Source organism: Manacus vitellinus, unplaced genomic scaffold (assembly GCF_001715985.3).
Source record: "Manacus vitellinus isolate BGI_N305 unplaced genomic scaffold, ASM171598v3 scaffold_7_pilon, whole genome shotgun sequence".
Lineage (NCBI taxonomy): Eukaryota > Metazoa > Chordata > Aves > Passeriformes > Pipridae > Manacus > Manacus vitellinus.
Window position 1 is genome coordinate 28,388,130 of NW_021940813.1, and position 25,600 is coordinate 28,413,729.

General features: G+C 39.0%; 1 protein-coding gene across 1 annotated transcript in view; it reads left to right on the forward strand.

The window, feature by feature from the left end:
* Positions 1 to 13,414, forward strand: part of VWA3B (von Willebrand factor A domain containing 3B) — a 74,031-nt gene extending 60,617 nt beyond the window's left edge. Inside the window, 7 exon segments of the mRNA XM_018084323.2 lie at positions 1,279 to 1,399; positions 2,209 to 2,333; positions 3,471 to 3,608; positions 4,159 to 4,256; positions 7,072 to 7,304; positions 12,514 to 12,674; positions 12,676 to 13,414. Of these exon segments, the coding sequence (XP_017939812.2) occupies positions 1,279 to 1,399; positions 2,209 to 2,333; positions 3,471 to 3,608; positions 4,159 to 4,256; positions 7,072 to 7,304; positions 12,514 to 12,674; positions 12,676 to 12,762 (963 nt within the window). The 3' untranslated portion in view covers positions 12,763 to 13,414.
* The last annotated feature ends 12,186 nt before the right edge of the window (positions 13,415 to 25,600 follow it).

Consider the following 25,600-nt stretch of genomic DNA (forward strand, 5'->3'; position numbering starts at 1 on the left):
TCTCAAAAGGGTTTTGGGGGGTTTGGTTCAGTTCTTACCCCAAAACTGTTTTTGTTGAGCTTTCTCTGCTCTGTTGCCGGCTCTCTCTCTCTCTCCATCAGACATCTCTGTGTCTCTGCTTAGTTGCATGCTGTCTTTGCTGCTTCTTCTTATCTCTTGACTTTCGGCCATAGCCTTCCACTCAGCGCTGCCTCTGCTGCCGCTTTTCTGTCTTCTGCTGCCCACTCACAGTGGAGAAAGACTCCCTCAGCTTTTCAGTTACAGACCTCAGTCCAGTTTAACACTGTTTCCAAGTTTCTGGAACTTCAGCTGGGGGCTGGGGGGCTGTGACCCCCCAGTGGGGCTCCTGCCCCTTCTCCCCTTGTGATCTCAGAACATGGCCACTTTTTCTCCAACTACCTCACCATCCTTCTTTTCCAGTCTGGTGTGATATGTCTAAATTTTGCACGGGCGCTGATTGGGTCAACACCAAGAGAGACACCACCCCCTTGGGGGTTACCTTTTTTTTAACTCCAGGGGGAAAACCCACTTTTCTTCCCCACCACATGACCGCATTGGTATTTTTATTCTCATTATCCAGTAAGTGGAACCCTAGACTTATGAGCAATTCAGCAGGAAACTTCAGGGTTCTGTGAGGCTGTGGTGTGTGTTAGAGGAGCTGTAGTCAAAGGATCTGCCCCCCAAAGAGGAGGATTAGTGTATGATGTGGGACAGAATGTTGGACAGTTACAGCTCTGGAAAATATGGTATAATATTTTGCTAAAATGGAATGTTTTAAAATTCCTGAAAATTTTAATTCTGAATTTTAATGAGTCATCCCATACAGTGAGGTACTTTTAATGAAAATCATATTTTTGTGAAGACTCTCCTAGCTGGACAAAATGAATGTATGGAGCAAATTCTCTTATTCTGAAAAAGTTGATTTTTGCTTACCATATCCTTGAGTATGAATTGTGCAACTTTGTAAATTTTTTTGTAGGAAAATGGTAGTTGGATCTATAATTCATTAAGGTAAATTTCTACCTGAACATATGAAAATATAGGTATTGTTATGACCATATAGAACAGGATTTAATAGTGAAAAGTCTTAGATGAACTTATCCGTGAGTATTTACTGTACTTATAACTATTCTGAAAGTTTAAAATAATTATGGTTTACTGTGTGTTTTCTACAGAGGTTATAGCATTACATTGCCTAAATTTTTAATTAATTCCAAAGAAGAGATTAAGGCTGACTGTATTAACTGTTGTGGCCAAAATAATTGTATCAAATTACAGAGACATGAAGAAGCAACTATGAAGTCAAAGTCTAAGACAGGACAAAAATGGCAAATATTTGTGACTCACAAAAGCCAAAAGGTAATTGCAAGATCAAACGTCACAGGATTTTATTATCCAGGTATATATTTTTGTCCACATTTTCCATATTATTTAGTGTTTCTTAGTGCTAATAAAACATAAGTTTTGGTCATAATTATCTGCTTCTTTCTTAATGAAATTTAATATTGTATGTGTATATTCATGCAAAATGAATATATATTTTGTATGAGCACATATATACATTTATAAGAAGACATACATTTTGTAAAGTTAGAAAGCAATGATATGAAGAGTATGTAAGGAAATCCTTTTGAGTAACTGAGTACCCAAAAGTATCAACTATCCCTATTTGCTGTCTCCCTTGAATATTTCTGTTGATCATTTGGCAAAAGCCAAGCTTTTGCATGTGTTCAAAAAATTCACTAAATGCTGCTGACCTTTTGTTGAGTTTTAAGCAAGAATTATTAAGTAAAATTGAGTTCTGTAATTTCTTAAGAAAAATCATTTGTGTATTTATTTTTGTGTTACCTTTACTTATTTTGTTTTTTTTTTTCAATTACATATTTTTAACTGTGTAATAGTTTCATTATGCCAACTCTCATCCACCTGATCAGCTTACAGATTTCAGAGCTGTGCTTGAAAAAGACTCTTAATTTTATTTTTATAGCATTTATTAATAATAGCTAGTAAGACGGGAGGTTTTTTTAGGTACAAATTTCTCTAGTGCCCTAGCACAGCTTACCCTCGCTAAATGAAAGTGAAGAACTTATAGTATAGACATGTTTGACCTCAGTGATATGTGACAGCCTTTAGGATTTAAAAAAAAAAAACGTTTCCACAAGGAGTGAAGGAAAAATAATTTGAATATTTTATTATGTTGTTTTTTAGGAACTGTGATAAAGAATGTCAGTTCTACCTGTGCACTTGTTGACTTCAGCAATGGGGAGAGCTGGGATGTACCTGTGAAGTTCACTATACCTGTGGGAGGTGCTATGCCATGCCCACATCTGCAGGTGAAAAATTGGGATTTTTTATGACAGCAAATAGGCATTTTTAATTTTGTTTATTTGGCCAGGCCTAGAGTAAAGGATAGACTTCTTTTAGCTTTCAAATAGCTACTTTCAACATGCTGTTTTTTATTTGTTTGAAGCTTGTTTTTGTTGTAGTCCTATTTCTTTCTTTATTAAAATTCTACATTCTAACTTATTTTGTATTGTATTCTTTATAAAACATGAATATTTCCCCAGCTATAGAAGAAAGGTGAGCTATTTATTAGCAGAATTATTGTTTCCTAGCACATAGATTATAAATCAAAGAGAGCCTTTTATACACAGTGTGATGTGCAGCAAGTTTTAACCATTTGTTTTTTGTAGCATGTCTTAAATCCAGCAAATAACTGTATAGTAAGGCAAATAACTAATTAAAAAAATAAAATTCTTATTCAATTTCTGGTTTTATTTAAAATTTATCAGCTGACTATCTGTAATCGTAGTTGTTTTTTCAGGTGATTCTTATTTTACATGCAAGAGAGGGAATGGATACAGAAAAGATACAGAATGGATCTAGCTATTTTGAGTGCACAAAACGTTTTTATAAGCGCTTTGTTACACTTAAAACTAGATTCATGGTTTTGTTTTTTTTTTCCTGTTTGAAATGAAGGCAAATTCTGATACAGTAGTTCCTGGTATTCTGTAAGGAGAAGTTCCAACTCTAGAGATCTGCAGATTTTGATAGAAAATTGTGACTAGTGTGTTAAGTTTTAAAACAATTTTGGATAAGTCAGTTATATTATGGAATTACCTAAAATTCCCAAGGTTGGTTTAAAAGTTTATTGAAAACGTAAAAATTTGCATGAAGTCCAAGGGAATGCACAGTTGCAAGAGTTTCCTCATTCAGTTCAACTTGCTAGCTGAGCCCAGGTACCTTTAGTAGGGCTTTCTCCTTTAGTTTTATTTTGTGTTCTTGATTCAGTGGCAGTTGTGTGATCAGTACATGCAAGGACCAAGTTCTTTTCTTTCGAAGATCCATATTAAAGCATGTGAACATGATAGAATGATGATTCATGTAAAAGTATCTTAGTATTTACCTTTTATGTCTTGTAAAACTCACAAGTTACGTGGCTCTTGCACTGGTCCTTTCCTGATGTGCAGGTTGGAGACTATGTGTTTGCCAGAACTGGGACACAGGCAGGAAATGAGTATTATGTACCTGCCATTGTCATTGCAACACCAGAGAGGGTGGAAACAGGTAACAAACTCTACACAGTACTGATGTTCAACAACAGGAAGGTAAGTAAACCTAGAAGATGATACCTACCTGGCAATAATTTTACCAGTATTCTGTTTTTGAAGAGGCAGATAGAATTTTCCATGCTAGTCAGCTCACTGTCGCATTCCCTGTCTCCAGCTAACTAAATTAAAGCAGATTCTGGAGCTCAGTGAAGAGCTCATGTAATAGACCTGAATCAAGAAACTCTGTAGGATAATTTATTCTTAAATCGTACTCAGTTCTTTCCTCTATGATCTATTTGGTGGCTTGCTTAAGTTCCATACTGGTAAAATGAGAAACACAGGGAATTTTATCACAGTCAGTATAGTCTGAAATTAATTTTGTTATGTTTGTTTGGTTGGTTTTTTTGTTCGTAAGCCATTATGATAATTTTACTGCATTTTTCATAGTGCGTATTAAAAAAATGTACTTTGTACTTGAAACTTTCAATTATCTTTATTAAAGGCTGATTACAGTTATATTAAAACAGTTGACTTTTTATACACATGTATCTTCATTGGTTTTGAGATTCAGATTTAAATTAGATGCATGTTGATTGTGTTATTACAGGAACACTGTGTAAGAAGTGAGCTTATTAAAATCAGCCAAACAAAGTATGCCTATTCCTGTCAGTACATAAGAACAGTGCAGATGGTGGATTATGAGATGTGAGTATATTTGAACCTAGAAATATAAAGGTTTTTTATATGAATCCTAAATGCTGCACTTTGAGTTCAGCTATGCTGTCAGATTTCTGTATGTAGTACTCTAACTACAGCTGTTCTGATCTGTCTTACTCTACACATGCAACCAAGTTTATCTGACAGTTTATTGCCCTATTTTCATTCTGGAAACATTAGTGGGGTTTGAAGCTAAGTCCCAGGAAGTTGTTAAGAGCATTGCTGGAAGGTGGGATGGAGTTTCTATTTGTTGTAGACTTTATTTTCCTTTTAAGATAATTATTGTGATATGAAGCTACACATTAAATTGCAAGTTGTTTCTAAGATATTAGTTCGTCTTCTGGGCTTGAATCTGGGGAATGATGCAGATAGAGTGTGTAGGATGAGTATGCTACTTAAGTTCTGCAGAACTTATGTGCAGCAGGGGTAATGTTTTTCTGATGTGAAGTATACACTGAACATGCAGTGGTTCCAGGTAATTGTGGATTACATTTTCGTCTTGCATCAAGTTCTAGTTCTAGTTTAACCTATTTGAAATAGCATGGAATTGTGATAACCTTCAGAGCACCAACAACCTCTGAGTTAGCAGCAACAAACCTTAGGAAGGAGAATAAGATCAGAACAATCATCTAGGGATATTTCTCCAGAGTACATCCCCAATGTACAGCAATTCGTGATTTAAGAATTCTCTGAAGCAGAATTGAGTCTCTGTATTAAACAGCCCTGATGGAAGTTTCTTCCATGAATTTGTGCAGTTACTTTTTTGAACCCATATAAACCTTCATCTTCCATAGCTTCTTCCCAGAGGGAGCTGCACAGTTTCACGTTTTGTGTGAGAAGACACAGTTTTGTTTTGAATCTTCCATGTGCCTTGACATCCCACAGGATGACGGATTTCCTCTTCCATGTATGTCAGTTGTAGTATGAGCACTGCTACCAAAGAACTGTATAATCTCCGCTATGGGAGGTTTATTCCCAAGAGGAGGCATGAACAGGACAAATTACACCATTAAAGGCAATTTTAGATCACAGAATGGGAAAGGTTGGAAGGGACCACAGAGCGTCATCTGGTCCAACCTCCCTGCTCAAGCAGGGTTGTCCTAGAGCACATGGCACAGGATTGCATCCAGACACTTCCTAAATATCTCCAGTGAGGGAGACTCCACAACCTCTCTGGGCAACCTGTTCAAGTGCACAGTCACCTGCAGATGTTCTTACTTTTCATTGAAATGTTCTAATATGATTATCATTATTAAAGATTACATCTAAAAATTATAGGTGAGAGTACCAGTTGTGGGCTGATCTATGGATTCCCTGAGAATGATGGAACAAAAAGCAACTAAGATTCAAGTCCCACATATTTTCTAGTAGTGATTCCAGTACAGTTTGAAACTTCTACCAACTTGCACCCACAGCACACAAACCAATAAATGCCTCCCTGTTACTGAGCAGAATTCCAAATCTGGAAATACTTCAGTGTCTTTTCCCAGGCCAGATCACTGACATGGTGGTTGCCTCTTTTCCCTAAAAAGCAAACCTGAAGAACATGGTTCCCTACTTAATGCATACAACCAGTTGAAATGAGGCAGGCATATAACTGATCTGAGTTCCAGCAAAAACAGTAGAAGTCTTTCCCTTCTACTAAGTTGGATTATATTCTAAATGAGGTACCATATTAAGAAAAGACGTGACTAAATGTATAAACAATAAGAATAGCTTCCATTCTACATGCTTTGTTTCATGACTGAGTGCTTTAATATAAAATTTAATATTCACGCTCCAAACAGAATTTATTAGCAAGCTGAATTGCCATTGTTATGTACAAATGATGAGAACATTGAGTTATTCACAGGAAAACAGAGGAATTCTTTGGAGAATTGACTGAAATGAATGCACTAAATGGAGTTTCCATTAAAGCACCTAATTTGAAGAGGGCATCAAAGTGTGCTTTCTAATGAAACTTGTTATTTATTGTATTCTAAAATAGATCCCTACCTTCTATGTCATACTTAAACGGGAACAGTGCAGCATATTGCTCATGGGTGCACACAAATTTAATGAAAATATGCTGACATTGTTGACAGAAACAAAGAGGAAGCATAATTTAATTGGAAAGGAATCAAAAAGTTCGAATGCAGTATGATATTAGAAGCTCAAAAAGAGACAATCTTTTTGTGCTAAGTCCTGTAGTAGGAGGGGAAGGAAAATTAAAATGCATAGCCCAGGCTTCCAGTGTACATAGACATATTAAAATAGCTTGTCTAACTCCAGCTCTGAGTTCTTTGGGATTGTCTTTTGATGTTCTTGTGGTGTGTACTAGGAGTCATGCTTAATTCATGAATCTTTAGAGGTACTAATATAGCTCTCAGCTTTTTAGTATTGGACACTAGTGTCTGTTTGGGGTGTTTTTCTGCCATCACAATAGAAAGAAATAATTATGGCAGAGCAAGCACTCTGCAAATGTAGCTAACAAGTTCCATATGCAAAGTAAAACACTGTGTGATCTGGACTGACACCTTAAAAGAACATTATTGCCCAAATTCTTTATGGAGTCATAAGAGTGAGATAGAATTAGGGGCCAGAGCCCTGTTTTAGGCTACTGTTTACTTATTTTATAAGTAAAAGGGAAACTGAATTGTAAGACATTTACAGCCCTATGAAATGGTCAAGAGTGTGACAAATCATTCTCTTGTTAGTACTGTGAGATGTGGAAAAAGGTGAAATCTACATCTTGTAAAAAGGATTTAAGATAGTATGATATGTATGCTTTTAGCTTTGCAAACTTCCTTGTGTGGTTTTTTAGCCTGGACAGTGAGACCACAAAGCCCTATCCTCGTTCACCTCTGGAAGATGAAGGAGGAGAAGAAGCGAAGAAAAGTACTGTCGAAGAAAAGAGGGGGAAAAAGAAAAAGAAGAGAGCGGTAGACAATCCCAGGGAGAAGATGTCAGACTTTGATAATCTTGTATTTGTCTCCAGAAGTGAAGTAAAACAGAGAGGAAGAAATTCACAGTCTAGTAATAAAGAAGAATTTGGAGGTAAAGAAGTAGGTCTGGAAAATTATAAATGTTAGGAATTAAACAGTTCTGATGGGCCTTTAGTTATTCCCCAGACAAGGAACTAGTATTCTAGGTGTTATCCCAGTTTGCTTTCCCATGTCCTATGTGATGTTCTTTCATCTCCTTTGGAAACCACTCTTGACACTTTCTCAGCATGTGTTTCCACAGCAAAGGCAATAAATGAATTAAGCATGTTCCAGCACATGCTACCATAATTTCCCTAACAGTTGTAGTAGCAGTGAAGATGCAATAACACCAACCTTAGTACCTGCTTATAAGCTGAGTATGTATTCCAGTCCCTCAACTGTTTGTTACTTGTGTTACGTGTTAATATCTGTATTGCAGATATTAAATTATTGCATCTGTAGCTCAGTGCCTCAGAGGGTAAATTGCTTTTAGTGTATGAGCTAGCTCAGTTAAAGCTGATATTGGTATCTGTACTCCTTGTCACTCTGCAGTGGAGCCCTGGCCTAGTGTATGTCTGCCATTACATGCCAGTCAGCTCTTCATTTTAAAGATCATATTGTCAGTGGAAAGACAAGAGAATTTTTATTCATACTTGCTAGGTGTATCTCCTTGTACCATTTTAAACATGTTCTTAACATCCTCATTATTTATTTACCTCCAGAAGTAGTGGATTATTAGATTCACTCAATCATAACATTGTCAATCAACTTGATTTCACTCCTCTGAATTTTCCTTCTATGTCCTCATTCATCTTTTAAAGACTGTCTGCAAATTCCATTTACATTGTTTCTAATGGGTATTATGGTGCCCATTATATAATTGGCATTTTAGGAGTGGCCTGGTCAGAACAGAGGTGCTGGCCTTGTCCAGTAGCTGTCTGAGAGACCACAGCTCCACAAGTAGGGCTGCTTCACTGGAGATCCTCGTTATCCCAGGTGCCGTCCTATTGGACATCTTGAGATGCAGATACTGAGTAAATGTGAAATAATGCTAATGTGATCAGCAAGTCCTGTAACTGATTCCATGCAGCTTGAAGGAAAGATTAAACAAGAGCAGTGGTTATCTGTGCATTTTAATCCTGCCTAGATTTAGCAAATAATCTCATAGTACTCTAACAAGCCTTCAAGGTGCTATGCAGGTTGAATATGCTAAATAGAGTACCCTGTCCTCTTCTTATGATACCATGAATATCGAATATGGCTTTTTTTTTTATTTAGATGTATTTTCATTTACATATCCTTCTGTGTTTTATCAGAAAGGGAAAAGTCAGTGAGTTGATGAAGTAACACTATGTGGTCATTTTCACAGGGTTTCATTTCAGTCTTTATACATGACTGTGTATTTATTCTCTTCAGGTGTAGATATTTGCCCGTTTTTGTACTATGTTAATGTTTCACAGCACTTTGTGTTTATAATTTTTTAAGTTATATCAAATGGGTTACTTGACTTCTGACGTACACATCTATTTTAACTGTGTTAATACTGGATTTCATTTTAAAGAGTGAAGAGAATAAATAAAACAAATTTGCCTGGCATTGTTTTTTCCTTCTACCCAAGGTTCAGTCTAGTATGAGCTATTAGCTTACATTTACTGCCTGGCAGTTCAGTATATGTTGATCACCAGATCTGTGAGATTCACCTATACAGGTTAACACTTTTCATAGTAGTAGTCATATTTAATGACTTTGATGTAAGTGTTAAGTAACATGGCTGAGAAGTTGGAAAGCTCTGCTGGTCTAATGAATTATTCAGTTAGTCTCTGTGGACCAGATATTAAAAATATCAGATATCTAGCAATGGACTTTCCCTTAATGGAGTTTTTATTATGTTGAAATAAGGCTGGATATTCAAGTCAGGAGCCTAAATAGCAAAAGTAATTATAAGGTGAAACATTCTATTTTCATCTTCAGACCCTGCATAACTCTGAAATCTCGGTTGTTGCCCTTCATATGCCTGACACACCAATGTTCATCAGAGTGATCCCTTTCCAGGTTTTCCTAGTAGTTGCTTTCAATACTTCATTATTTCTTGATTGTTTATAACAGAGGCATTTTTAAAAAATAGAGTCAGCATCTCAGAGAAATATCTTAAATAGCTGCAATAATAACTTTGGTAGCTAAATACCTTTTATGGTAACTAGGTTATACTTATATTTTTTGAGATTTCTAAGACAGTCTGTTAAACTGGGAACTGGTTTATCTGAAAGCTGTATAATTCTCCCACATGTTCTTTTCCTCTTTATATCGAATACCCAAATAATTTGGATATCTTAACTTTTGAAATAGATCGATAATCTTGACCTGTTTGCCTGAAGTAAAGGCATTTTCTTCATATTTATACACAAGTTTTCCTTATGTGTGTATGTGTGTAATGCATTAAAAGCATTCAATGCCATCAGTATTTCTTGCATTTTCTTTCCAAAGGTTTGTCTTGTCACTTCCTATGGCCGGATCCATATATATGTATATATTTAATAGTCTGATTGAGCTATGTTTCGTAACTACTCAGTGTGTCAATCAGCACTTCTTCCTACAGTTCTGCTGACTTCATGTGTACAGTCATCTGTTATATCAGGAAGTTCTCCTCAACTTGAATGAGCATTGCCAGATATGGAGATGGATTTTTGTGCTCTCCAAGATAATGTGGATTCAGCTACATAGCTCTTATATAGGTGGTTGATGAAGCCATTTATTTCCATAAACCCTTGTATTTCCACATACAGCTGCCCTGTATGAATTAAAGGAGCATTTTGGAATGTTTGTGGTTTGATTTGTGCTCAGTTAAAGTATTTCTGATAGTTAAGAGGTATCAACAACCCATTTCTGTTGTTCCCACTGAGGGAAACAACAGTAATGGAAGTGAATAAAGATTAAGTAATTTTGTTAGTTATTTAGTGTATGTTAGCTTCATTATTGTCTTGAAGTGTAATTTTGTCAGTTATTTAGTGTATATTAGCTTCATTATTGTCTTGAAGTGTAATTTTGTCTTATTTCTTCCAGAACTATTATATTTGAAACGTTATTATTTTGATGTGTATGCTTGCCTCTCTTACTGTGTTAGTTAGCTCTGTAAGTTTATAAGAGAGCGAATGAAGGCCTGGCAAATTTCTGCTGACTGTTAGTGGGCTAATGATTCTTTGTCCAGGTAACTCAAGTAATACTGTTTGATGGAACAAGATCATTGATACTTAACTCCACTCATGGTTATTGCAATAATTGTTGGTATAGATACTTTAAAAATCATGTATCTCTTTCTATAGAAAAATTCTTCTCCCTGTCTTTCTAGTCTTTTCTCTGTTCTATAATGAACATGACCTCTGAAATCAATCTTCATTACATGTGATTTCCCTGTCAATTTTCTAAATCTGTATCTAGTAAAAAAAATAAATTGGAAAAAAATATGGAGTGAAGGATGGGTATGATACTTATAATAGACTGCATTGCCTGATGCATTAGCAAATAATAGCTAACAGAGACAAAATCTCCTTTTCATTTATAATGAGATATGGCTTGAAGCAATTTTGTTGATAATTACAATAACTGGCAATATGGAGTAGTTGGGAGACCTCTGAAAATGCACATTTTCTATCCTTTTATGTGGCAAATGTAGTTCCTATGAATTGGGTTCAAGAGTGTAACAGCTGTGGCATCTGGCAGTCTAGTGGATTGGCTGGATTTCCCACAGTAGGATTTAACATTTTTAGCACCCACTCATTTTCCAGTCTCATTTTCCAAGCTAGTTCATTCAGCATTTGGAGAAGGCTATCATAATAAAGCAGTGTTCCCATCTGTTGGTCATGGCTTGTTTAATAAGCAGTTGATGTCAATTCAGCTATACTTGCTTATGGTCCTTACTGCAGCTGTGTGTGGTTAAGGGCTCCCCAATGGCTTCCAGATTTAGCTTTTGCTTGTCTCTTTTGTTTGGTACAGCTTGGCTGGAACCACTCTCTCCTCTCAGCATTGTCAGCTAATGGAAAGAGGAAAGTGTGCTAAACTTTCCATCTCTTTCCCTGTAAGGAATGAAACATGGAGACAGGCAAGGAAAGAAAGTGCCATTGGTGTAGGAGGCATGTGTTGGGGTATCTGAAGGTGGAGAGGAAGGGCAGTTCAGTCCAGATCCTGGGAGCAAGTCCAGAATGGGTTATTTCAACATCTTGGGAAGATACATAGAGAGCATGTGCACCAGGTAAAGAAAATAAACAGTTTGTGAATTGTATGTGATGGGAGCAGTCATTTAACAGTTTTACTCAGGGGAACAGGATAGTCATGATACCTTTCAGTATATCAGTCTGGCAATGTTTTTGTGCTGCAGACTGACAGGATACAGTGAAGAAATTTCCTGACCCTCACACAGGTGAACTCCAGATTCCTGTCTCTTAGGATGCTGAAGAAGAGACAGAATGCTCCTTTTGTGTGTCTAAGTGCTGACAATGTGCATTTATAAGACAATTTTCAAAGGCACACTTTTGATTTTTAAAACACAGCTTCATAGTGGTAGCTATGGATGACTGTCACTCCTAAAACTAATCCTACTCAAATCTTGTACTCTTTATGTACTCGGTCTGTGCTCTTGCTTCCTCACCCTGTATGTCATATCTTTATTTTTCAGATGCCTCCCACAGTTTTGTTTTCTACTACACAAGTGTTTCTTGTACGATCATTGAAAACCAAAAAATCCCCTCTAAAGAAATATATGAAGCAGAAGAGAGTAAACACTTTTGTTTTACTTTGTTTCTTCCTATTTTATTCTCTTTCATTTTTCATCGTCTGGTTATGATTGTCATTGTTCTGTGCCAGGAGGGTGCCTGGTAGGTTGGTGGTCTCATTTAATATGACTATAAAAAGTGACTTTTCAGTGACACAAATAGAAAACCAGAGAAGACAAACCTGGTTGTACTGGACAGACAAAGGTCCATATAGCCTGGCCCTGTCCCCAGCAGAGGAAGAGTAAGAACAAAGGCTGGCCTGTGAATAACAACAGCTACAAGCTTAGAAAATGAGAATACTTAAAAATACCTAAAAAGCAGACTGGTTTGAACTCATGGGCATGAAAGCAGAAAGGAAAGTAGTGAAAAGCACCTTTACACAGGACTGCTACTCTATTAATATAGTCATGGAGTTATTTGTTTCATGATAAATTTCAAGGGATGTTTGAACTGTAATATCCAAGCTCACGGTGGGTCAGTGTGTTCTCTCACTAAAGAGTACCTGTTCTCTCCTAGCATCTTCATTCTCCGTTTCATCACCCTGGTGTTCATCGAGGTGTCAAACTCTGCAGTCACCAAGAGTTTTGACACCCAGCTCACTGAAGTCTCGCTGTTGCTTGAGCAGTCCATCTGCAGAAAATTCTCCAGAGCCTGGTAAAAGCAACATCCGCCGGATTATCAGGGTCAACACGGAGCAGTGAGGATTGGCAATCCGGCCTCAGCACCACTGCACAGAGCTCAGGAAGCCACATTAAGGGTGCGTGATGTAGGAGCTTGGGAGGAATGAATGAGGCTGCAGATACAAAAGATTTTTAGCATCTACAACTGTGAAATTCTATTTCTTGAATCAAAAATAAACTTATTAGTTAATAATAAATTATTTTTCAGACTTACTTTGGATGTATGAAAGAGAAACAGTGCCAGAGGTTCAGCTGTGCTGCTGAGTAGTATCAATATGAGAAAAGAGAACAGAAAATTTGTCTTTTCCAAATTACTCTGTGCTTACAGTAGAACTATTTGATTTACTAACTGTAAGTCTTTCTTATGAAATACCTTTTCCTACAACTCCTTTTGCAGAGCCTCAGTCTGTAAGGCAGCTGGGAAGACCTGCTGCAGGGTGCTTACCCAGTTGTCCACTGTTGCTGACTTTTACACGTATCTGTCCTAAAGCTTTTCCACTGATGGGGATTGTCCTATGAGAACACAGTTGAGGTGCTTTGCCCTTGAAAACTAACCTCTTAGTAACACAGACGTAGACTAAGGGTTGTTTGTTATAGAGTGCTACTCTGGAGGCAGAGGAATTGCTTCAGTATTACAGCATTATACATGAAAGCAGGAATTGCATCCAGACATATTTAGGAGCGTCTCTGCTCTAGATCCCAAATAATTGATAGGTGACTGAACCCAGTTAAAAAAACCCCCAAAACCAAGTAAAGATTAATTTTCTCTATCCAGCAAATGTAGTGTGATATTCTGATTTGATTTTACAGATGTAGGAAGGTCACATCTGATTTATGGCAAAGCTGGAAGAGACACTTTCCAGGCCAGTGTGGAGACAGCACCTGGAGCTGCTTGTGGTGCTTATTACCAAATCTCAAGGAGCAACTCAGAGAAGGAGAAGGTGTCACATTATTTTCAGATGAATGTGTGTCCCCTGCTGTAGGAGAACTAAAAGTACCATACTAAATACCCTGCTTCTCTTGATTTTTTGGCTGTGCTTCTATTTACAAACACACTGAAAATCTCAAACCACACTCTTGGCTTCACATTTTTAACGGCCGTTAATACAAAATGAGAATAGCCTGGTGCCATCATTTAGGAGAGAGTATAAAAACATTGTATTTCTGTGGTCAATGGAGGCAAACAGAGTCTTTGAGGATATATTTATCTCTTTTCCTTCAGGCGTATTTCAGCTGGCTACTCTAGGTAGCTAGTTCAGGTGTACAGTTGGCCAGGAAAGTTGTATACACTGTCTGGGAAGATATTTCCCAGAAGAACATTGACCTATCAGTTTTGGGGAAATTCTGAGGTTTTGAGATCTGTTTCTGTCACAGTTTGGAGCACACACACACACACACAAAATCCCCCAACAAAATAAAACGCAAAACTCCGGAGTTTTTTATTTAGTAAAGGAGAATTATAGTTTGTGTAGCCAAAATGACCTTGAAGCCAAGATACTTCAGTGGAGATATGAGAGTGTTGAAATTTCTGCATGGCCTGACTCAGGGAAGACTCAAACCTGGGGAAAAACTGTAATTCTGAAATGGTCTATCCTGAAGTTCCAGTTTGCATACATCATGTTACCTTCTGTTCTGCAAGTCAGGCTCCTTACTCCATCATGTCTTGGAGTATTCTCTTGGAGAACAGAGCTGATACACAGATGGAGTCCTTGGTTTTAGGGAGTCACTGAGGATTTTTTTACACAATAGAAAAATTGGAAGTGATATCACTAATATAACTATACCTAGGACAGGACAGCTGGAAAGAAATATTTCTACCGTGGATAAGAATATTTTTGTTTTCTGAAGGAAATGGCACTACCAATAGATGGAAAAGCACTGTGCATGGCTGTAGAAAAAATTTCTAAATGAAAAGTTTAGATATCTATTTTATTCTCAAGAATGACTTTCAATCACACAGATTTTAGAATTTACCCACTCACATTTTTTGCAGAAGATGTGTCTCAAACAGACTTAATTCAGCAGAGACGTGATCATCTCACCTGTGTCATCTGTGATTACTGTGTATTTGAGGCTGAGCATGTGTAATTCCAAGTGCATGAACAAAATGGAGTGTGGGCCAATTTTGTATGTACATACTGTTAAGTGCAGATGGATTGTATGCCAACCCATAATGATAAAGACTAAGATCCCTTTGAAAAAAATGGCTCAAGAAACTTAGTATTCCACTGCATGCAATACATATTTGTGAGAAATACAAAGAGAAATGTTAACCAAGAGCAGGATTAAAACTGGCAGCAGAGGTAGTCTGAATGGTTAATTCTTCTTCTGCATAAAGTGTGGTCATCAATCATTGTTGGTTATTTAGACAAGTTACATTTAAAAACTGATTTATTATAAAAATATGGATGGTGATGGATGAGTTTCTTTTTCACTTGTTATTAAGAATCCATTTCACTGTTCCTTTCTGAGTGTGCTGTCTGACCTCAAAAGCACCTGTCATGGGGTAACATATTAATTTTCCCTACTGTGGACCACAAGACCTTTTTCCTGCCTGAGTTTGGTTAAATGTTTTGTTGCATTGCTTTGTATTAAGCTTGGAAACTGCCAGTATGGTTTATTCTCTTCATTCAAACATTCCTGTTGGTCCATTTGCACAAAGTGGACTCTGTCCTGAGTTCCACACCCTGGTGCAGATGTACAGGAGGTTATGTTTTCATATGCTTGTTTCTCTCCTCCATCTGTTTTAAAGAGACAAGTAGTGTTATGATGATCTATCAACAAGATGAATTTTCCAATTAGATTTGCCATATGTCTGAGCTTGACCAGGAAGGTCTAATCTCAGGTTCTGTCAATAGAGCACAACTGGATCATCAAAAAAACCAGATTGCTTCTTCATCACACTGCCTCATACAAAGATGGCAGTGGTGGGGTTTGGGTTGCCAAGACTGTGCTTAGATTCCTTCTTTGTGATTCTTGGCCAACTACAAAGATAGCACTTTTACTATTTGGTAAAGAAAGATAGTCTACAGAGCAACAACAAACAAACACACACCCCCCAAACAAAGGAACAGAAAAGAATATTCACTCCCACCTGTATTTGCCATTCTAGATCAAACTCTGGATCCAGGGACTGGGACTCAGCCCCTTGTATTCAGCATGGCATGAAACACACAGGGAGAGAACACCTGTTCACTGTCCTATTGGTAGTGTGGCCATGAAACTCTCAGGGTCCAAGGGAAGTAAGAATAGATAAAAGGGGAAATATGAGTAAAGGCTTTTATGAGAGCAGCTGTTAGAACTGGAGGAAGTGGAAAAGTGTTTGAAAATTAATTCCTTTAGAAAGTCATCAGTAATCTCCTACTCAGTTGTGAACATGAAATCAGAGCAATGTCCTATCTTCCACGAAAAAGGGCAGCTTCACAGAAGTTTGTATAGGAAACTTTGACTCAATCTGCACAAGAATGCGAAGGACCTTTTCCTCCATGGCTGTTTCCTTGCTTGCCTAGGCAAGTGAGAACGCTGCTTCCCTTGGCTGCTGCATAAATACAGCTGAGCTCCTAAGGCTCAGTCTTTTGATAAACAGTGCTGTGAGAGATCCAATAATTCTTCTTAAACACACATCCACATGGCTCTGAGTGGATCTGGGGCCCAACTGTAACCCTCTCCCATTGATAAAATGAGGGTGTTGGCATCAAAGCTGAGGTTTTCCCCCAGCTATGAGGTGCTTCTCCTGGGAGAAGAGGCTGCTCAGCAGAAAAGGGTGCAGGCTTTGCCTGCGATGCCAGTCCTCCCCACATTGGCCCTGGAGCAAATGCTGTCCCTACCCAAGTTACAAGAAGTAGTTTGCTGATGAAGCCTTGCTGGTTCTGCAAAGACACACCTCAACCCGGCTTAGTAGTGCCCAGGTTCCAATTTAATGAAAACATGCTGGAGAGCAAATCTGTGTGAGGGATGATTTCAATATATTCTAAGCTCAGTCTTCTAATTACAGGGCTGTAAGAAAAGATCAAAAGCAAGCAAATACAAACACATCTGTGGCCTAAACTGAACAGCAGTTCTTTTTGCCCAGTTCTTCTACTCCAACCAGCTCTTAAGCTTGGGGCCTCAGCACCAGCAGTGTCACCCCTTCCTCTGAAAGTTGTCCCACATCTCAGTCCTTAGTAGCTTTAGAAGAGGTAATTGTCCATCTCCAGTAGCATTCCCTGCTCCAGACAGTTTCCCCTGCAGATAACTCACAGCTGAGCATTGTGGCATGTGTGTAGCTGCCTCTCTGCCTCCCTCTTTTCCACATGGTCTTTAGCTGCCTGAGGCTTTTGAGGAAAGGATGTTGGGAAATTCAGAACACAGGCTTCGACACAGTCACAGCTACCTGCATGCACTGATCTTGAGCTCAGATTTGTGACTGTAAGCTGAGTTTTTGCTATGTCAGACAGTGATGAGGAGACTGGAGATCGCTTCACACCTCATCTTTGTTTTATGTTTTTTATCTCCAGCAGAGAGGAAAGTTCAAAGAGGGATGGAGATTTAGTACAGGAGATGCCGTAGTTTTCAGAGAAGCTGATGAGACAGGAACATTTTAGAACTTTTTCTCAGACTGCTCATATCTTTTTCTTCTAGAAATAGCCTTTCATCTGGAGAGACATGGTTATGGACAGGTATATAAGATTTTTCAGGCAACCGTTATATGGTTCAGCATAAAAAGAAGGATGGTGATATATTACAGGCACTCATTTGCAAAGGTGCTTTTTTTTTTTCTTCCTAGAGCTTGCCTTTGATCTCATTGATGCATTTATTCCCCAGCACCTGAGTGGTTCTTCTGTGACATTTTGTTAGGACTATTGTCCTAATTTTCAGTAGTTTTAAAAAAATAATTACTGTAATTGAATTTCACAAGAGTGGTCAAGGCAAGATTAGATGGAAGGCCTTTGATTTTAGGGCTGTGGCTAATTCCAGCACCTTTAGTTCCCCTGAGATAACTTGTGAGTTCCAGGCTCAGCTGAGAAAAAAACTCAGGGCTAACCTAAACAGTCTGGCAGATCTTCCCTGGTTTTGCTGTAAAGATACAGAACAGACATTCAAACCTGCAGCAAGGTTTGTTCCCAGGAGCTCACAAGCTCCAGCCAAGCTCTCCCTAGTTCTGGAATGTATTTTGAGTTCACAGCATGGCACACCTGAGTTCACATATAGGTTACCATATTTTTGCCTCTCCTTTTAAACTTTTCCAGGCAGATTTTTTTCCTGCAAACAGTTTTGTCAGTCCCCCTAGTCAACCAGAAGCCACATGATGGTGGCTATTTCAGCATTAGTCAGCCCTGTTGAGAAGTAGCCTGCACTGGTTTAAAATCCACCTTGCACTGCTGGAGCTACACAGCTGCTAGTAGGCTCAGAGTTAAAGCAGAGCTTGGGTGCTTGTGCTTGAAAACAAAATCTGGAACAGCAGTAAGTAATAAAAATTTGACTTTTCAAGCTCAGCATTCTCCTCAGATTAAATCACTAACATTGCATCCTCCTTGGATTGCCCTGTTAGCACCTACCTGAAGCCACAGCTGGTGCAGTACATGGTGCCACACTGTCAGGGCTGCTCCTGCACTCTGGGTCCTGCACTGGTGGAGTTGGTGCAGGGTCTGGCCCTTCAGGCCTTGGAGCATTGGTCTCCCTGCTTGCTGAGATGTAGTGGGATTGTGTTTGCTAGGAACATGAAGGTGGATTTCTAGGGGAAGACAGTCTCCTTATGTGCCAGCAATTCATAGAATTACCATCTCCCCATGCTCTTTCTGATACAAGGTACTGTGAGTCTACTCACTTTTCATGGCTGAAATGGAAACCCAAGATACCAAGAAATGTGTGTGGGGAGCAAATTCAGGCAACGTAGTGAATATAGATGGGAATACAGTGGAAAATTTTTTGTTTTCTTTCTACTATACTTCACATTTTTCACCTTGTCTGCCTGTCTGCAGAGCCTGGCTTTGTTCTGGAAGTCTTTTCACACATACTGCATTCATTTACCACCCACAGGTGCTGCCTGTTTATTCTTTTCTCCTGTTTTCATTGATATAACATGAAAGTCACCTTGAACTGAAAGAGCTTTGCCCTTGCTAGGCATGAAAAGTATTAAAAATATAAATATAAGCACACAAAATACAGGGACTATGCAAGTTTTTGTAGGTATGGCTGTTATAGGAAGTCATGGATACAGAATCTGAATTGTCCACAAAAAGGCAAGGTGCCTTGGGATTTAATAGATAACTCACAGAATCGTGGCAGACTAGACACCAAGGCAGGGTGTGTTATATCTTTCAGTATTTATCTTGGTCCATTTCTTCCTGAACAGAAGTATATTTTGGTACTTACAGACCATTTTTTATTTACATCATAAGAGATGACAGGGGGTCAGTATGTCATTTGTCTGTGAATAAATTATAAGATGGACAGAAAGTAGAGGAGAAAAAATCTTCTACAAGAAGATTCCTGCCAAGGTTTACCCTCAACCTTTCTATTGTGCAGCTGCTTTACAAAGGTGATGGAAACTCAGACCTTTTCTTGGCAAACAAGAGGCAGCACTTCAGCGTAACAGCTTGGCATTGAGTGCTTAAATATTTTTGCACATGAATTTAAAAATATGTTTCCAGACAATTACGCCTGCCATGCTGTCAGCTGAGTGTTCCTGTTTATTCCCTTAATTAAATATATAGCTAAATGCTTTCAGTCACGTTAGTGTTGGCTGGGACGAGTGATGCTGTGCTTGCTGGTCCTTTCAGCTCTGCCAGCCCTCATGGTCAGAGAGCAGCTACACGCTGCTGTCATCCTGAGCACAAAAGCTACACAGACTTCCTTTGTGTCTTCCAGGACAAAAATTAATTTTCTTTGCCTCTTCTTTCTCATTTTCTTACTGTGGAATGTTTAGCTTAATTCTGGCTGTAAGAGCAGAAGGAGATTGCAGAGTTTAACTCCACAGAGAAAAGCCCAAGAGGGTGTGCTTTTTTAGTGGCACAAACCAGCAAAGCCCCATCATTTTTCATAGTTGGTGGGAATTTTGAGAATCCTTTCTCCCATAAATGTGTGATATTTTGTGCAGGGTCCACCAAGGGGAACTTTCCTAGTGACAAATTTATGGCTGACTAGTAACCTGTGATCCTTTTCTCTCCCTGCCTACCCACCTTGTATTGCTTAAAAATAGATTAATGCATTCAAACGACCAATCTGACCAGTTTGACCATTACCTGTAAAATTCGGCTGCAACAGCCTTGAAGTTCACAGCATGCCAAAGTACTGAAACAATATTCCTCTCCTCCCACCAGCAACGGTGTCTCCCACTGAAACTTTTGTTCCTGTATATATGTGACTTTGTGTGTGCATGTGGTTTATAGGTGCTTCAGCAAGCACTTTTTAACTTCAGAGAAGTCAGGGAGAAGCTGAGAGGTCAAGTCCACTCCTGCACAGAAACTGGCAAAGACAGATCTCAGAATGCATTGGCTCCTGTGAAGCAGGTAATAGTAAAGAAAGTTTTAGTGTACACTGTACCTACATGCACATCTGTTGCTGTTTTGAATTTTTTTTCCCTTGAATTAGACTACAAGCACTTCTACAAGGGCCTGGGTCTTCTAATGAGCTGTGTAATGCTTACTGTTTTGGTCTGGCACTGCTGTTTTGCTCTTTCCAGCAGTGGTCCCAAGTAACTCTAAGGGGTTGTTGTTACATTGACACCAGACACCAGTGTACATGACTTCAGTTAGTTCCCATAATATTCACCTGGCACTTACAACTATATAATACTTTAAAAATGTGTCTTATTTGTGACCTTTGCTGCCTAAAAGACCTAGGGAGAAAAAAACTCCAGGACAATTTAAGTAGGAGGTAAGATAAGGGAAGGTTTTAATGAAGCCTCTCAGGCTCTGGGAATACAAACCACGCACGCACCCCCTGACCCAGGTGTTACAATTTTTATGATGACATCCATCCAATCCCTGCTCATCCACCCCCTGGTCTTTGCCTCGTTCTGCCCCACGACCCTCCCCTCAGGAATTGAGTCTGGGGGAGTTTTGTGACCCCCTCTTCCTCATCTTCATCTTCTTCAGAGCACGTACAGGCCTTGGAGGCTTTCCAAAGTTCTGGGTTTGAAGGTTGCTTTGCCTGGGTAATATCTTGTTGTCCAGGCCAGGGTGCAGATGTTCTTAAACAGAATGAAGGCCTACCTTGAAAAAGAGACTAAATATGCTGCTGGAAATTAGGGGGAATTGATATGGAATAGGGCAATAAGGTTGCGTATGTGTAAGTACTGTGCTAAAGAGTGAGGGATACAATAAATGCAGCTACTTCTAAAATCTAGAAAAATTAAAAAATAAAAAACCTCCAAGGCAACACCTTCATGGGGTTTCATGAACTAAAATGTACAAAGAAAGTTAGCCAAGTCTGTGGTAAGGTCCATGCTTGACAATTTTCATCTGAGAGTTGAAATCTAAATGCAAGCACTTGCTGAGGAGCATTGGTGTGTCCAGGATACAGATTCAGCATCAAACTGAATGGAGAGGGAGCAAAATCCCATGATTCGGGATGTAGATGTGATGCTCATGAATACTGTAGCCACAAATATGCTTCCTGAGCAAGCCTAAATAAATTAAGGAACTTTAAAAATGTCTCTTTATTTTGCTTTCTCTTCATACGCACAGAATCTAAACAAACAGGATGAAGAGCAGTTGCCTAGACACATCAGTCCAATGCTCTGACATGCCCAAGGGTCTCCAAGATATCTGATTCAGAGTGTCATATATGACATAAGACTTATGAAAGACTCATTTTGTCTGGCTGCTGGATGCTGGGTGAGATAATCCACTGCACCTAAAATAGCACTGAGCCTTGTCAGTTAAGTCATTCCCCAGGTGAGTATTGCAGGAGAGGCTTAGGTTTGTCCATTTATATCCATTACCATTTATATCTGCTTAATTATGGGAAGAGGGGAAGAAATCGTTCTGCCATTAGAAAACTGCAGAAAAGAAAGGTAAATCTACTGATACCAAGGCATGCCATACAAACCTCTAATTAAAAATATTTTCTGAGCTGCTACCCAGAAAGTCATCAAAAGAACAGTTATCCAATCTGCAAGGTACATTAAAAATCATTCAACTTCACAAATTTGTCATAAATGGCATAAAAATAGGGGGGTCAGTCTCCCAGATAACAAATGACAGGATGAGAGGAAATGGCCTCAAGTTGCGGCAGGAGAGGTTCAGATTAGATATTATGAAAAATTCCTTCACTGAAAGGGTTGTCAAGCACTGAAATAGGCTGCTCTGGAAAGTGGTGGAGTCACCATCCCTGGAGGTATTTAAAAGATGTGTAGATGTGGCATTTGAGGACATGGTTTAGTGGTGAACTTGGAAGTGTTATGTTAATGGTTAGCCTTGATGATCTTAAAGATCTTTTCCAACCTAAACAATTCTAACCTTCTATGATTCTAAGAGGGGTTTTTTTGCAATTCTTTTTTTTTTCTTTACTCTGCTCTTCAAGGTGAGGCAATGGACAGGTTCCTCAGTGCGATTTACACTGAGACACAGCTGTACTTACCAGCACCTGACTTTTTGTTGTGAATTGTAGCAAACAGGACTTGTTCCATATTGTGAACTTAAATTTTCCTTTAAGCTAACACCCTCTACTGTTCAGTCCTGCATATTATGCACAAACAAAACGTAGCCACGATTAAAGTGACTCCTGACTTCTGTGTGGTACAGCAATTTGTAGATCATCGTCCTAATTTTAGTTTTGTTATTCTTTGAAATGAGTACAGTAGTAATTTAATTACCTGACCTACCCTGTACATCTTTTAGAAAAAGCAACATGCAACAATGTCACTTTTCAATAGCTTTGATGTAGTACATATCTTTGGGATTTATTTTTCAAAATATCTGTGACTCCTGCTGTGCCAAGAATGGCCTGATCACACTTTTATGTTGTTGAATATCGGGGCTTTACTTTAGCAATCAGAAGTTTGTGAAGTTGATTTTTCTTATTTCTTATGCTGCATTTTTATTTGACATTGTTACGAATGTTGAATGGAGTTTCCTTGTGAATGGTGATTGCTCATATTTCAAAGTTTGGATCTTAGAGAAGACATTCCTCTTCTTTTCTGTGTTTAAAGAGTCCACATGAATGAGTTATCAGACTCAGAACTGCCATGCAAACCAGACATCTGGCTTGCCTACCTCTAAATTACAGGCGTGTGCCATTCACCGGCTGTTTATGTAGCGATCAGTCCATGCTTTGAGGATAAGGGCAAAGCAAATGAAATAGCCCTAGAATGAAATATTATTTGTCACTAGAAGAAGGGTGCTAAAGCCAAAGGGACTCTTAGTTCTTTTCTAGAAAATACAGCTACATGGCAATGGAAAAGGCAGAAGAAACTTCTGAGCTCTCCTTCCCAGTCTCTCAGTAGCATCATACAAGCGTCTGAGGCTCAGTTTTAGTCTCTCTATTTTTGCATAAAAACACCTAGCAAACATGCTTTCCAGCAATCCCCACCTCCCATGGCAAGAAAAGGATTTAAGGATAACCTAACTTTAGGAATCCTGCTTTCTAGGGTTATGAAACTTGTCCTTCAGGGTTATTCTTCATATGTAAGCTAATAAATGAGGAGCTTATCTTAATAAATATATTCTGCTGAAACATTCCTTCCCCTCTAACCAGTGCCAGCATCAAATCAGCCAGTACTTTTTCTTTCGTGCATAGGCAGGTGCAAGCATTGATTCTTACCAGCCACTTGGGATTTTAGCAGGGTAATTTCATGCGTTCTGTATTACTGCCAGTCTCTGAAACTTCTTCCAAAAACTCTCTGGATCTGTCTCTAGCCCTCAGGAAAACCACTCAGAGTTTTCCCCGAGTTTCCTCTGTGCTGAAAAGAAGAGGCACCATTCTGGGAAATCCCTTTCCCAATGGCAGCTGCTCTGCCATTTCTCATTTGACTTTCCAAGTGGCATCAAAAGATTAGTTGCAATCTCTTTGCAGGCTGCTAATCCAGAGTGCTGTATTACAGTGCCTTGCTGTCCCTCTGAATATGACATTAAGTTGTCAATAAACAGCATAGTGTTCATAGGTGCTACAAAGGCATTAACAGAGACATATTGATACCATTGCCTTGAGCCCCACTGAAATAGCTGCAACACCCCCAAGGCAATTCCACAGGCCTACTCAAGGCAAGAGGCACAACTTCAGGCTGTTTCCTCCTGTTCAATCACTTGTTACCTGGGAGAAGAACCTGACTGCCCACCTGGCTCCTATCTCCTTTCAGGTAGTCATAGAGAGAGATGAGGTCTCCCCTGAGCCTCCTCTTCTCCAGACTCAACAACCTCACCTCCCTCAGCCACTCCCCTTGAGTCCTCCTCATTCCTCATGCACTAGCAGCATCAGCTTTGGAAGTTATATGATAGTTACTGCTATGGAGGGTCTTTGACCATTGTATTAGACTTTTAAGCATGGTGTTAGTTTGATGAAATAAAACTCCCATTGGTATGGAATTAGGACAAGCTTGCCTGAAACCAGGATGATTTCACTGTCTTGAGGAATATAGGCATTGTGGTTAGTTATGATGGGCTATACCAGTCCATGGTAAGTTATCATGCCTTAACCATGTGTGTGTGTAAGTTAAAAGGAATTAGGGCATAGGTAGCCTAGTGCTCACACTACAAAAGAAGGTATCTGCCCCAAAGAGAGACAAGAGTCATCTGACAAAAACTTGTCTCTCACACCAAGAGTGCAGTGAGATCCAGTAATGTGCTCAGTTCAGGTACATCAGCGAGGGAGTGCGTTGGTCACTGACCCCAGCTAGCAGACAGCTTGTTTGTTCAAGCAAAGCTTGTGTACAGAATGTTCTCATTGGCAAAGATTTCCAATGTCTTTGCCTTTACTGTCTGTGATCATCTTGATATTGTAATACAACAGTTCCCATCTGTTCTAGCCAAGTGATATTTGTTTTTTGAAAGCATTTCTTATTTCAGCACTTCACCTGTGCCTTATCTAACTTGTGTGAAAGAATAAAGACATTGAACAGTGCCAGATAAATGAAGATTCATCAGGACACAGTGCTCTACTGAAATATTGAGCTTTCTATCACATTTTCAAACGCTGGCTTTTTATAACTATTCTAACACTTATTAAGTGAGACATATTTTACACCTTGAGCTCTGCATACAGTAAATGGAAATAAATGATGTTGGCTAAAATAATTCCAAGGCAAAATCATAGAATGGTTTGGATTAGAAGGGACCTTATAGATCATCTTGTTCCAAAATGAAGACGATAGGATTTTTTTCTTCTCTCTACCCAGTGGTTGAGGCAAGTCACTGCTTTCTCCTCAAGATGCTGTTGAAATGAGGGTCAGAACATGGGCACTTGGAGCTGCTAGCTCACAGTAGCCCTCCTATACACTTTCTTTAGTTCTTTAATTTCTTTGGTTCTAGGTTTACAGCTTGAGACTCTGCTTACAGACAGCAGTTAGAGACCTACCACTCATCATTTGTCTCCTGTACCTCAGGAGGACCAGAGTCTGAGCAATTTGTTGTTAGATCCATGTAAAGATATTTCTGAGTTCGTGAGAGAGACATCTTTAATCTGTGATTGCCAACATTTGGCTGCAGTCTGTCAGCCAGGTTTCCTCAGACTCATCAGTGAGGCCCAGCCATGACAGCAACTGTCATCATAAAGCACAATGAGAAAGGCTTTTAAGCCCCAATTTGTATTTCACGTAAGTGTCTCTCTTTCCTGTGCTTGCTGCTAATGGACCATCATTATGTAACTGGAAATGTCAATTTATTCTGTTTGGAGTAGCTGGGCTGTATCCCTATCAGTGCCTCAGGCCTGACTAGCATTTGCTAAAATTCCCCTAGAGACAGCAGGATAGTTTTATTTTCACTAAGAGATAGGATTGTCCTGAG